At 39.2% G+C, this 14,117-nt stretch overlaps 2 protein-coding genes across 2 annotated transcripts; one reads left to right on the forward strand and one right to left on the reverse strand.

The window, feature by feature from the left end:
- Positions 1-6,131: 6,131 nt before the first annotated feature.
- Positions 6,132-10,328, reverse strand: LOC121700600 (glucose-induced degradation protein 4 homolog). Its single transcript, XM_042083681.1, has 6 exons — positions 9,920-10,328; positions 9,360-9,419; positions 9,029-9,136; positions 8,409-8,510; positions 8,083-8,213; positions 6,132-7,640 (listed from the first exon to the last, which is right to left on the reverse strand). The coding sequence occupies exons 1-6, from the start codon at positions 10,070-10,072 to the stop codon at positions 7,577-7,579; spliced, it is 618 nt and encodes a 205-aa protein (XP_041939615.1). The 5' UTR covers positions 10,073-10,328; the 3' UTR covers positions 6,132-7,576.
- A 592-nt stretch (positions 10,329-10,920) lies between these two features.
- Positions 10,921-13,586, forward strand: atpaf2 (ATP synthase mitochondrial F1 complex assembly factor 2). The gene is made up of 8 exons (XM_042082854.1): positions 10,921-11,440; positions 11,611-11,655; positions 11,801-11,949; positions 12,051-12,148; positions 12,399-12,479; positions 12,665-12,777; positions 12,975-13,090; positions 13,365-13,586. The coding sequence occupies exons 1-8, from the start codon at positions 11,305-11,307 to the stop codon at positions 13,500-13,502; spliced, it is 876 nt and encodes a 291-aa protein (XP_041938788.1). The 5' UTR covers positions 10,921-11,304; the 3' UTR covers positions 13,503-13,586.
- Positions 13,587-14,117: the final 531 nt, after the last annotated feature.

A 14,117-nucleotide genomic window follows, 5' to 3' on the forward strand; every position in this document is an offset into this window, starting at 1 on the left:
ATGTGTGCTATAATATGGTAGGCTTACTTGTGGACATTGCATTATTACGTGTTGTATTACGGGGCCACATGTTGGCTCACTACGTCACTGGCAATGAGCCACACCACCAGTTCCAGTTTTGATAAAGACAATAGGTGAGTCATAGTAGAGGCGGGATGTTTGCCAAATAGAGAAATAAGAGGCTACTGTTCTACCATGTTTAGCAAGGCAGCATGTTCAATTTTAAGCTCACAATACATAGCTCTTTTGCTATGGATTTGCAGGATTTGTCAATTATAGAATTATTGAAACGAAAACCAGAAACATTAAAATGCTGTTTCTGTTTGGAACAAACCAATTGGGAAAATATTCTGGTTCAAAGCCCTGCACTGTATACTGACTGAAGAAACAAATTATACACATGGGCATAAAAAAATCACGGATGAACATGAGAACACATGTACATGCACAGGAATGATTCTGATTCTTAACTCTTTCACAACCAATTACAGAACTCCACTCCATGTCATTAACAATCACAAAATGTGTAGACATACAAAACTATTAATCTAATATCTTTACTTACTTCTGTGTTTACAATACCACAGTACCTTAATAGTCATCTATCCTTTCCAGTGTGTAACTATGGTGGTGACTATGAGCAACAGGTTTGTATTGTGCAAACATGGTGCCATAATTGACAAGACCTGCATTTACACATGATTGCACTGACAACTATATGCCTACAGCCCATATCAGGCAGAAACATAGAAATGGCATAATTTACATGGAAGAGTGATCAATGTTTACTATTTTTACTTTTTCAGTAAAAAAAAATCATTGCGTTTGAATAATTTTTTAATTGTGTATGCTGGAGACTGAGAGATGTGCCCTGAGGCACAAGCATTTATTAAACATAATACATGTTTTCAACACTGTTGGTCCGCATTTTGAACAATTCCTTAAACAATTCCCTGTTTCTTTTAACAGTTAGTTTTAAAATTTCCCACTTTAACACTTCCTCCATTTAACACTCCCCACTCGCCTCCGTGACCTTTAAGAGCACCGAGTCAATATTTACACACTTGAACTTCTGTGTCAGTTAGGAAAAAAAAGCGTTGTCTATACCCCAACCCCCTACTTAGTTCCATGTTTGTTTGAATATCTCTAGGAAGTGAAGTGCACAAGGTCAATTTGGACAAGTATCAAGATCTTTCTGTAACACGACCAGGAAAGGGATCCTGATTATTTGTTCCTTTTCCTCATTGGTAATCTTGTGTAGACCTCTTTGTCAGAGGGGAGTATTTTATGACCATTCCAGTACACGTTGAGGATATCAAAAGTCAAACATGCTTTCTTAACTGGAGAAATTCCCACAGTATCCATACTTTTTTGAGCAATGTCTCAGGAAGGCACTTTTGTTGGGAACTAAGAATCCAGACTGTCAGGAAACCAGTTACCAGAAAGAGTAATGAATGAGGGGGAAATCATGAGCTATTGTGAGCTTAAAATTTAACGTGCTGCCTTGCTAAACATGTTAGAACAACAAACTCTTATTTCTCTGTTTGGCAAACATTACATGCAGACAGGGGCGCCACCAAGGGGTGGGGTGGCTAGGGTGGCCGTGGAAGACAGACATGTTCTCAGTATGATTGGACCATTAAAAGTTTGTACTGCATGCCAATTTTAATCCTATGAAAATGACCGAAAAACCTTCCCTTGTTTAATCCTTAAAATCTTCCATCCCATTATATATGGAGAGCTCACATATTGGCACAACATTAATAAAGTATAGCATGTAAAGAAAAAAAAGGATTGATACCAAATGTGTACGAATAGAAGTTTATAATGTCAGTCTTGCACAAATCTATAGAGAATCAATGAGCATACCATACCAACCTGCAATGGTTCAGTCATACTGAGAACATGTTTGTCTTTCACCCTACAAAATGTGGGCTGCCTATGAATAATACTTTTCATTATATTAATGTCCAAACATTGCTTCCCAGATAATCTAATTTTCAGGATGTAAGACTAAAGTAATTTCAAGGGCTGAAAATAATGTGAAGACATAGGATTTGAACAGAAATATTTTACAGGCCTTGGTTTTGGGACCCATTTTTGATATAGACAACCTCAAATAAACCTGAGATGTTGTTGCAACAACCTTATCTGATTTGACATGGAATGACACTTGTGTCATTGCCAAAAATGCATGCACAGATAATGGCATGCAATGAGTGAAGAGGAAAATGTGTACATTTACACGGAAATACACCATTGTTTAAGCATCCTACTGCATTGCACGTGATTCCTTCAAATACCTTTTCAAAAGCTTCTATCTTCTGAGACCAGTACAAAGCACCCAATGCAGAGATGGTGCCATATGGTCAAATACATGACAGAACTTTTTGGAGATGAAAGAGAAAGTGAAAATGAAAATTAAAAATTAAAAATATAATATAATATAATAAGCCTAAAGGTTATATGAATCATGAATTTAAGGTTTATAATATAATAAGCCTAAAGGTTATATGAATCATGAATTTAAGGTTTATAATATAATAAGCCTAAAGGTTATATGAATCATGAATTTAAGGTTTATAATATAATAAGCCTAAAGGTTATATGAATCATGAATTTAAGGTTTTTTAAGAGACCTAAAATAACAGCAACAAAATGATTCAAAGGTCTCTCTTACAGTATTCTAAACAAGATCAAATTTAGTAAATGGGCTTTTGCATCAGCAAACACTACTTCCATAAATATGTAACAAACTGGTCCATTGCGTGTGATAACTAACTGAATAAATAAATAACTGACTATATGCAGATTGTCTGTGTATGATGCATGATGACACATGCATGATGTTAATACAGTTGCCTGGTTTGGATTTTCTTTGGTTTGAGAAAAAAACCCACATAACTCACCACCTTTGTGGAGGCACCTTACTGGAATCCTGGAGGATCCCGATAAGGTGGGGAGATGGAGGAATGCCACATGTCAACACGTGTGGGTATCTGGTGTGCGCCTCACGTTTCTGCCCCCAGCCTTGGCCTGCTCCTCTCCCAGAGAGGCTGGTGCACATGTCTCTGCATCACGTTTCAGGAAGACGATGAGGATGTGCGCGACACAGGCATCCCTCTCTGTATGTGTGAATGCCTCCCTTTCTTTATCATGTGAGATGCCATCCACGGGTTGTTCCAACGTTTTATGATGGACAGCCAATGGTATAATATGCATTTGACAGGACATGCTCTTTTAAATTTTTAACGATGTAAAACAATGTCTGGGCAGCATGTTTGCCAAAGAGTATAGCACATTTCTCCTGGTCTATTTCTACAGGAATCAAAATATAGATTTAGTTTTGTACAATTCCAACCATGTTGTGTATGTACTGTGTAGTATGTGCTATGCAATACTTTCCCTGTGTAGATGGTAGCATTCAGGCCTTACAGGATAAGCGCCTCAAGCTCAGATACCAACATTCTTGAGGCGGCCAGGCAAACAGACCGACTTCCCTGAATCGTAGGCCTATGTAAATAGGCAAGTGAAATCAAACTCTTTGTGTAACAGAAACAATAATAAGAAATGAGTTTCCCACAACTTTCCCTGCAGGTATCGTTTATCAGGCATCATTTTCATTTCCAGATAGTATGACAGAAGTCATGAAAGTTCCCAGGTTCACAGTGGTATCAACTTTACAGTTTTTTTCAACTGCTTACACAAAATTTTAGCTTGTCACACAAAAACACCAACCTCAAACCAAATCTGCAAAACCATACACTAATTGTATAGTGTTTGACTCGGTTTTCAATTTCCTAACACACATTTTGCAAAACATCACACACAATTCTCTACCTAACACAGAAATCTAACAGGAAGTAACTTATAGTTTTTCAAACACAACCTATCAATATGCCTCACTTATTCGCCACTTATTCACACTCAGCCCTAAATGTACAAACAGTCATTACTTTACTGAACACCATCCGATCATTGCCTTAGTGTAGGCCTATGAACTCTGGACCTTTCAATCTGTCCCTTGAGGATTTATGGATGAAATGTTCAGAACCAATGCAGATACTTTGAAATGAAAATGAATTAGACTTTAGCGCAATGTTCTACAAAAAGTGGTCTTAGGTAAAACTTGTCTTTTGTCCCCAAGTTACCATTAGCTTGTGTTGTTTTCTGTGCCTCCGGAAATGCCTTAGGAACGCATATGTTTATTTCTGCGGTTGAAAGGGTATATATATAATTATAATAAATGTAATATTTAATATATATATAATTATACAATTAAATATAATTATATATATATATATATATATATATAATAGGCCTATGAATATACACACCCAACGGTTTGCAAGCGGAGTGCATTACCACCACCATCTGCTGGACTTACAGTAGGTGTAATGGCAAGTGTACCCTTTAGCCTCGTTCTGGCCGCCGGGTGAATAAGGTGAATCAAGCAGTTATATATAGATACTATAGATAGATAGATAGATAGATAGAATTTATTCATCCCCAAAGTGAAATTACAGTGTTCCAGCAGCCATACAAACACAGCACTCACATGTACATACATACATACATACAAATTATTCTAAAAATATTATTCCTCTTTCTCTTACAGCTTTGCCGTATATAGCCTCCAACTGAAAATAGTTTTTTGTTTGACCAGTAAGTTGTGTAGTGGATGTGAGGTTTTGTCCAATATATTGAACAGTTTGTGCAGCATCCTTCACCACCAACTCCAGAGCTGTATGTCTGTCATTAGTAAGTACATGTGAGTGCTGTGTTTGTATGGCTGCTGGAACACTGTAACTTCCCTTTGGGAATGAATAAAAATAAAGATAAAAATAAATCTATCTATCTATCTATCTTCTATCTATAACTGCTTAATAGTGTCTAAGACCCAGTGGGACAGCCTGGACTTCGAAGAAGAACAATGGGTGGATGTGAGGTGGTTGTGGTCTATCTGCCAAGTGGGGGCAGTTGCTGTGGAACTGTAAGCCTCATGCACATAGTAAGTTTTTTTTCTCTCTCTGGTGGAACAGTTCACAAATTGCTGGAAAGTTGGAAGTATTGCAGAGAGCAACATGGTTAAAGTCCTCTGAAATCGCCATGAAGGTATCTGGATGTTGTGTGAGTAATTTTGAGGACCAACCTAATCCCTTCAGCCTCTCGGGCTGGTCTTTGCGTCTTGTGGGGCCTCGATCTTGTTGCCGTGTACAGAGTACATATTTGTGATAGGTTGTTTGGGGCTCTATCACGTTCTGGATTATGGGCTGCACCATCTCCTCGTGGGGTGCTTTAATGAGTTATGGAATATGTGTCGGAGTGAAAAGATAGTCTTGAGATGACAGAGAATGTGTGCTTGCTTTGTGACCTGTTGCTGATTAGATCATAAACGGCCACAGCAACAAAGAGGAATGAGAGAACCCATAACAAGCATGGAGGGGTGTTGGTCTGGGAGGCCAGACACTACTGTTGATTCTTCTGGAGATGTTGTGGGTTCAAATCAAAGAAACACTGATGAAGGAAGGTGCCTGTTTGATGACACCAGTGAAATGCTCAAGGAGGCTGCTCTGTTGTTTTTTTCCCTTTCATAATTACCTGATCCCAAATCTCCACTAGAGAGCGCTCTTCTCTCTGATTGCATAGGCCTTGCTGACTTCTTTCAGCCAGCCTTTATACATTCCTCATTGCTCTCACTCTTCATGGGGATAGCTACTGTTTTGACAGTTAAAAAAATACTATGGACTATTAACCAACTTCATTCGCAAAGGAGAACTATATCTATAGTATGGCCTTCCTCTGTGACCCACTTCAACTCCAAAGGACGGAATTCCTTTTGTACACTCAAGAGTGGGGTAAAAAAAGGACATACAGTCTGCCAGTTGTATTATTTGTTTACACCGTCACTGAGAGATACGATACATGGCAGCATGTGCTATTACATTTTAAAGTGGATTTCAAGTGGATGCCTTGCAGCTAAAACCAGATGCGTATTCAGGCTGTGGTCATCCTTGATTATAGTTTGGAGTTGTATAAGCAGGAATTGAGCAAGAACGCTTAAGCAAGGGAAGAAAACCCATAACGCTCATGTTTACCAACAATAAAGACCAAACAAACACACGGCACCCTGTGTTTAGATATTGTTTTTACTCCATATAGCTTTTTTTGTTCTTTCTCTCTCATTCTTTTCCACACAACTCTAGGATCAAGCTCGCACAACACACATCACGCACACAACCACACACTCACAACCACACATTCTTCTTTATTTCTCATTTGGAGAGAGTTTTAATAACATGGCACCTTTAGTAGGATAAGCTCAGTGGCAAACTGGTGCTTTCAAAGGCAAGTAGACAAAATATCTCTTTTCATGTGAGTAAAGGTAAGACATTTGAATACTACTCTTTACATAATAAAATCTCGCTGTGAAGTATCTATGAAACTCTTTGACGTGGAGGCAGAAAGCTACTGCTATGTTGCATAGTTAGAAATGTTAGGAGGAGATGTGTGAGAATATTTTTCTTTTTTTTTGTACAAAATGAAAACGGAGTAAGGGGTAAACGGAGGAAAAGCCATGAGCTGAAGAAAGGTGTCGTAAAAAGCACAATGTCATTGGCTTTTAGCAGCTACACAACATCTCTCAACTGCATTGCAGACCCTCACACCTACTCACTCCCCCAATTATCTTACACCATCTCTACTTATATCTCTCTCTTTCTCTCCATCATTCTCTCTCTCCATCTCTCTTTTGCTCACTCTTTCACACACACACACACACACACACACAAGCATGTACGCACACACTCACATACACACACAATATTGATCTTGTATAATCAGTCAGAGCTCATTCCACATATCTTATCATTGTCTCTCTTTCATAATCGTGCCAACACAATGCTGAGTCCTTAGCAAAAAAATACTGTCAAATATCAATGAAACCACTAGGCCTCCCTCCCCTGACAATCCTTAACATAATCAATCTCTATCTCTAGGGGCCCGGAAGCCCAGCAGGCACACAGGATCATGGGACAATAGGAAGTGTGCCAACACAGTCTTTCATTGAGCTAAAAGTAAATAAGAGTTCACTCCAGCCGCCGGCAAAGTCTGAGGCAACCCCTCAGCTCTTGCTGTTGTACAGGAGTCGACGAGCACAAGCCACAGCAATGAAGAGTTTTCCAGAAGAAGAAGAAGAAAAAAACAGCTTCAGCTTAAAAAAAAAAAAAAAAACAACAACAAAAAACCGTTTAAAACCACACGAGGAAGCCAGTCACACACTGCGCCACCTGCTGCCCATCTCTGCTGCCAGCGAGAGAGACGCTGCAGATCAGAGCTCCACACTGGCATGCTTCCACGGCCAGCCCATACTCTCTGTCTGTCTGTCTGTCTGTCCGTCGTCCTTTACATAAAAAAAACAGTCTCAGACGGTGCGTTGTCATGCTGTATCGGGTAGCTAAAACTCCAGTAGTACTCCTCCTCCTCTTCCGCCTCCTCCTCGGCCTCGGTCAAGAGTCCCTAAGAGGCCGCAGCCTCGAGTCAGTCTGTGCTGGAGAAGCCAACAGGCCAGCCGGGGTCACCGGAATTCGTAGATGGCCGCGCTGTGTTCGGGGACATGGGTGAGGTTCAGTGACTGATACCTGTTGATAGCAAACAAAAACAAGAGTGTGACCTGTTGATAGTAAACAAAAACAACTGTGCAAGCGATTACTGTAAATGTAGAGCATTTTAATTACTGTACCTACATCTTTGTGGATATAACAATAACAATGCCCTCTTTTGTAGCCTTAACATTAGACTGTGTTTACTGTCACATCGGCATTACACTGTACAAGCTTGGCATATATCTCATATATGTTCTATGTTATTAAGTAACTGTTAATAGTAAAATTGTCTATGGAGAATACTGCATGGTGTCTTACATTATAACCTCAAAAATATGCACCAGCCTATCTACAGCTTATCTACCGGTACCAATAATCCATTTCATGAATTGAACAATTATAATGGTCACCCTGATTGGAACACTGTCACACAAACTCTCATTGTGCTACAAATGAAAGACAAATGCTATTAAATTACCATTCTGAACTTCTGTGGTAGTAGTAACCCTCTATGGTGGCGGTGGATTTCTGGAAACAGATGTAGTAGAAGCCAGCAAATGATGCACCACTGATGTCTTTGATTGTGTGATCTGGAACCAGGAATTGCTCCTGCAAATGGTGTGTGAGAGTCAGACCTAATGTAGACTATTCAGATATGACGGCTTCTCTGTGTACTTTATCACAATATGTGGCACTGTCATAAGATGGCCGTGTTGAATAGTAAGGAGAGAGATTAAGCTATTATTCCATATTTCCTTCTTAGCATTTAATAACTGCAGAGTGCTTTGAAGCTTCCATCCTCACCTTCCACCTCATGAAGATGTAGTCACTGTTCTTAAGCTCCTCATAGTCAAAGTCGTCCGAGTTGAAGGTTTTTGCGTACTGGTAAAATGCCTGGAACTTACCCTAGTAAGCATAGACCATTTTTATGGAAGAATCATAAAAGGACAGATTAGTCAAAACATATCTAAGCAAAGTGCTGTGTAAAAAAATGTGTTCTCATAAAATTCCCCACAGCAAGTTAAACCAAATAAAATGGGAACATTATGACAATGTAATTGCTGTGTGTTCCTTTCCCTACTCCTTTACTCAATGTCACTGTACTTCTCAACAGCTTCATCACTTTCCCCTTCAACACAACCTCAAATCTGTTTTTTCTACCTGTGTAATGCTCTAGTAATTCTAAACAAGCAAGATCAATTGAGCCCAAATTCAGTCAACAGTTAACAGAGTCAACAGTCAACAGTCAACAGAGTCAACAGTTCTTTTTTTAAGATTACATGATAATTAGTTGTTAAACCTCCATTTATACTGCAATTATACATTTTATAATGTCTAAAACTAACATTGCAGTAATTTCCTTTGTCCCTGCTTCTGTAAGTAAATATGTGTGATATTTTGCTCCAGGCAGCCAGCACTCCTACCCAGTGTTTCCGATCTACATCTTCATCGGCATCCCACTTCCGCGTCAAGAACGGACGCTTCATACTGATGATCTCCCCAGCAAAGAATGTCGTCAGCATTGGGTACTCCTGTATGACATGGTAGCAATCAGTATTTATGTGTAGAAATCCAAAAGCTCTGTAAGATTTTTTTGTGAAGGAGAACCAACAGAACAAAAGCACTGTGCACTGTGGTCAATACAGCACAGGTTCAAGAGTGTGTGATGACTCATGTATCAATAACCACTGATGGCATCACCATAATATGTTTTTAACTGTGATGTCATGGCTAGCAGTGCTTCTCCTCGCCCACCTCTGTTAGTCCTTTAATCTTCAGGTACCCACATAAATAAGAATCTTCTATGGTGACATGCTGAAAGAGAAATCAGAAGTCAATGTTGGATATGGTTGTGGTTCTGTGTATCCCTGCTGGTAATAACTCAGGTATTAGACTGTAATGATCGTTCCTGTAGCTTACTTTGAGGAAGCCGAACAACGCTTTGATCTGAATTCAAGATATTAAATGGCAAAACAAGAGTGGAAAATATGCTCAGTGTACAATTGCTTTTCCACAAACCCCTATCAACGCGCAGCGGTCAAAATTCAACGTACCATGTCTGATGTGAGACATTTGTGAGACAGCTCAAACCGGGCTACAGATAAGTTACCCGCAGAAGCAGTGGTACACGAATTCAAATTTGACACCAGCAAGAAGCTGGCTCATGGATGTCCCTGCTGTCAAATTTCGTCTGGTTGGTGCTAAGTGCTGAGCAGACATGACATTCCATAATGTCAGTGTAAGCTCGGGCATAAGCTATCCTAGCAAAACAACGCAAGTGTTAAGCTTTTTGCTAATGGAAAGATCAACGTTACCTGCAAAACAACCTCAACGTCATAGGAATTCCCTTTGCTCTTCTGATATCCACGGAATTTGGAACCGCTGTACAGTAGCGATGTAATTACACCGGGCTGCTGAGTGTTGATAGGGGGAGGAGGGATAAGCGAGGCCGAGGACATGAAGGCCATGGAGGTGTTGCTAGAGTGGCCAGCACAGACCGGCTTTACAGTTAGGACGCAAAACACCAGCCGCTTCAGTTACGCGTCCGGTTGATGTTGACGATATACGCAGTCTGAAGGATTAAGAAAGATCTTACCAATACAAAATTCAACTAAAACATGCGGTTAGTTCATTAAGTTACGTAGTCCCGAGTTGGGAAATGGGCGAACCCCAACGCAACGCCATAAGGCAGCATGTATCTTTAGGAATTAGACGAAGGAGTTCACTGCTTCAAAGAATTCGACTTTGATTGGTTTATTTCCCGAAATGCTTCTTGGGAACTCTAGATGCTGTAGTTTTTTTTGCCATGCCATCTGTCAAATATCTTAAGACAGTTCTTCGGATGATGTTGCTGTGATGGGTGTTTGAGATGCACCTCATACTTTTAAGCATGTTGAACAATTTTGTGTCAAACAATATTAAAACAATATTACATTCCTTCTAAGTACACAATCCAATCCTCAGATCCTCTGTGTTGGTACAACCTTAGAAAGAGGATGCATAATGTTACTTGTCTTGGAAGATGCATGAGTGTTTATATGGAAGAATCATAAAAGGTACTGTTTCATCAGTGTCATTTACACCTCAGCAACTCATCGTTTATATTTTAATATTCAGATTATATTTATATTATAATATATGATTTGTTTTTTAATCATTCATTTTAAATATATATATATATTCAAGTAGAAGTGCAATTTGTTGAAATATCGTATAAATTAAATAATCTGAAGAAAACTTGACTAGACTACTAAATATGTCAAATGTTGTCATGGTCCTCGATACTACAGTTCCCATATTCAAGCTAATACGATATACCTTTTCACATCCGGAAGGTCACACGCATGGAGTCTCGGAGGTGACTGTTGTGGGAATAGATTGAATAGAATTCTGTTGTCAGGTTTCTTCTTTCAGTATTTAAATTAAGTCATTGGTGTTTTGTGCTTTAGCGTGAGAGCTACTTTAGTACAGAAATGTTTCATTCGTCCTTCCGGTAATTTCTGGTCAGTAAATTGACCAGCTAAATAAGCATAAACTAGCTAGCTAAGGCTAGCTGCAGTGGTTACTACTGCAAGGGCACTTGAAAGCAATTGGAAACTATCGTTTGCTACTTATTGATTGCAAGTTAGCTGCAGCATTATACTGAGTTAATTCTCTTGGTACGTGTTTTGGGAAAAATATATTGCATACATATTGCATTATGCTGCGAAGTCTTGTGGCATTGCATTGTCGGATCGGCCAAACGGTTCTGTCTCATCAGCGACATCATGTTCAGCAACATCAAAATCTGATCCATCACCTGCAGAATGCTAGATGCTATGGCATGGCAAGTTCAGGTAATGTATGAAATGTCAACAGAATAACCAGCTGAAAGATGAAGAATGCATGCCATATTTATGGAGAGGAGAGACATTTGAGCGAGCTGTAGAGCAACGCAAAGACGTCGTGATGTCACTGAGTTCTATGCCCATCACATGCTCTTTCATGTTCTTAATCCCATACACAGAGCGGAGGAAATTCTACGAAGATGTCTCTATTTCTCAAAGTGAAGGTAAGTACAGTTATGCCTAAGTACATCACATTGGTTGGTATTCAATCAGTCAGTAGTCAACAGTGAAATAATGCAATGGCAGCTATGCATTACACAAATAGATGTCTCAGTCTCTGTATTTTCTCTGCATTGGTCCTGCCTTCAGGAGGAATGTTTGAGATCAATCTAGACCGCCGAAAGCTGAAAACCCCTGGAGGCAAACTCTTCACTGTACCCAATGAAGCCCTAGCAATAGCTGTGGCAACAGAGTGGGATGCTCAAAAGGACACACTCAAGTTCTACACTATGCACCTGGTGAGACTGATCAATACTGGCACATGTGTGTGAACTGTGGTCTTCATTCTGTAATGGGCCTTCTCTGCTGCATGCCTCACTCTTTAGCGCTGTTTTTTCAGTCAACTCTGTGCAACACAGCCTTGGACAACCCCACCCAACGTAACAAAGAGCAAATGATTGAAGCCGCCCTCAAGTACCTGGAGACAGATACTATATGGTAAATTCAGATTCAATTATGAATCTTGTGTTTCAAAGGAATATAATTATTGTTTAGACAGTGTGTACTGAAGATTTTGCATTCCTTGTGCAGCTAGATAATCTTGTACAGTAAACACAATGTTACATTCCTTGAGTACACAATTAAATCCTCAGATATGCTCTGTGTTTGGTATAACCTTAGAAAAAGGATGCATAATGTTACTTGTCTTGGAAGATGCATGAGGCTGGTATCTGTTGTTGTTGTTAAGCTACAGAGTTGAAGAACCTCCAGCCCTGGTTGAGCTGCAGAACAATGAATGGAACCCAGTAATGGAGTGGATTGAGAAACGGTAAACCCTTCTTATGCCTTGTTTTGTAAATAACAATGCCTTTGACTTATTGTTAATGTAAACATATGTCACATGATTTTGTCAGTGTTTTTGATCAACAGAACCACCTTGTATGAACAAGAATAATGTAAATTGGCTGACGGTAGTCACAAATAATAAATATCAAAATGTGTTTTATATTTTAGTTATAATGTGGTTATTGGTTCATCATCAAATATAATGGGTCCAGAAATCCCTGAAGAGACGAAGGACACTTTTCGTCAGCATCTAAACTCATACAACTTTTGGGCTTTGACAGGTTTGTTCAGCGTGCTTTCTTAATGAACTGCTTTGACATTCATATGCCATATGGGGGTGCTATAATGCCTTTGTTTTCAGTTTATGCACACCCCATGAATTTGTGTAATTTCAACCATGTAATAAATGTAGAATAACTGTGTGTACTCTGACTAAAATAAATTAAAGAGATAAATAATGCTTTTATGTTGCTTCTAGGCCTGGAATATGTGATCACCCAGTTGAAGTCTGTAATCCTGTCCTTTGGGATGATTGACCGCTACTTGACAGTGGAGCAGGCTGTGCTTCTGTCACGCTTAGAAGAGGAGTATCAGGTAGTTTTTTAATCTCTGATTCCTCTGCTCTTGATGCTGAAGGATCAAAAGTCAAGTTTATGTTATGCTTCCTAAACTATGGTGTACAATGCAGTTAAACTTGAAATTATTAATTCATTTCTAACATGCCATTGACTTTTCACTTAATCCATTGATTGAGTTATGCTGAATGCACAGTTGAATTTATTGATTTTTTTTTTTATAGTTAGGTCAACATTGAACTTCAAGTATTCCTGTACAGTTGAATGTACTCACATTTCCCTTTGCTCCACAGATCAAGTACTGGGGCAATGTGGAATGGGCGCATGATTATGACATGTTTGAGCTGCGAGCACGCACGGCGGCTGGTGCGCTGTTTGTCCAATTGGCCTCTGAGAGCTCCACAGTCAAACGCAAAATCCTACAGGACTGACCTGCGCTTTGCTGTGGGTGGAAGCACGTACGGAACTGTAACAACATATACTGTAAATAAAGTGATTTGGTTTAAAAAATGAAATAGTATTTCATTTAATCCACATTCTTGGAACTAGTTGAGGAATGTATTTTTTTATGTTGGCAGAACATTTACAGTTTACAGTAATGATATAGTCTTCTCTGGCTACAGTGGTTTGTTTACTGAAAACAACTGCAGGCTACTGTTAAGGTGATGATACATGGGGCAGCTTTTTGAGCAATGTTGCAACCACATAACCAATTCCATTTGATGTACATACTGATGATTAAAGTTATTTAGAAAATATCAGTGGGAAAGTGCCAGAACCACAATTTGTAGGAATATTGTCCAGCAACATCACTCAAAAAGTTGTCTTGTGTATCATCAACTTAAGGTGTTCCTTTTACTCCAGGTTTTAGAATGTTAATTTAGACTCGCAGACCATTTGTATTTGAGAGAGCATTAAGTGAGTTCAGCATTTATGTAAAGAGGTGTGTCGAAGATAAAAATGCAATAAAATGGTTTCTTATCAGAGATGATAACACACCCAGCGTGATATGTCCAAGGGAGAAAAGTGTAGACATAAGGCTGTAT

Source organism: Alosa sapidissima, chromosome 24 (assembly GCF_018492685.1).
Source record: "Alosa sapidissima isolate fAloSap1 chromosome 24, fAloSap1.pri, whole genome shotgun sequence".
NCBI lineage: Eukaryota > Metazoa > Chordata > Actinopteri > Clupeiformes > Clupeidae > Alosa > Alosa sapidissima.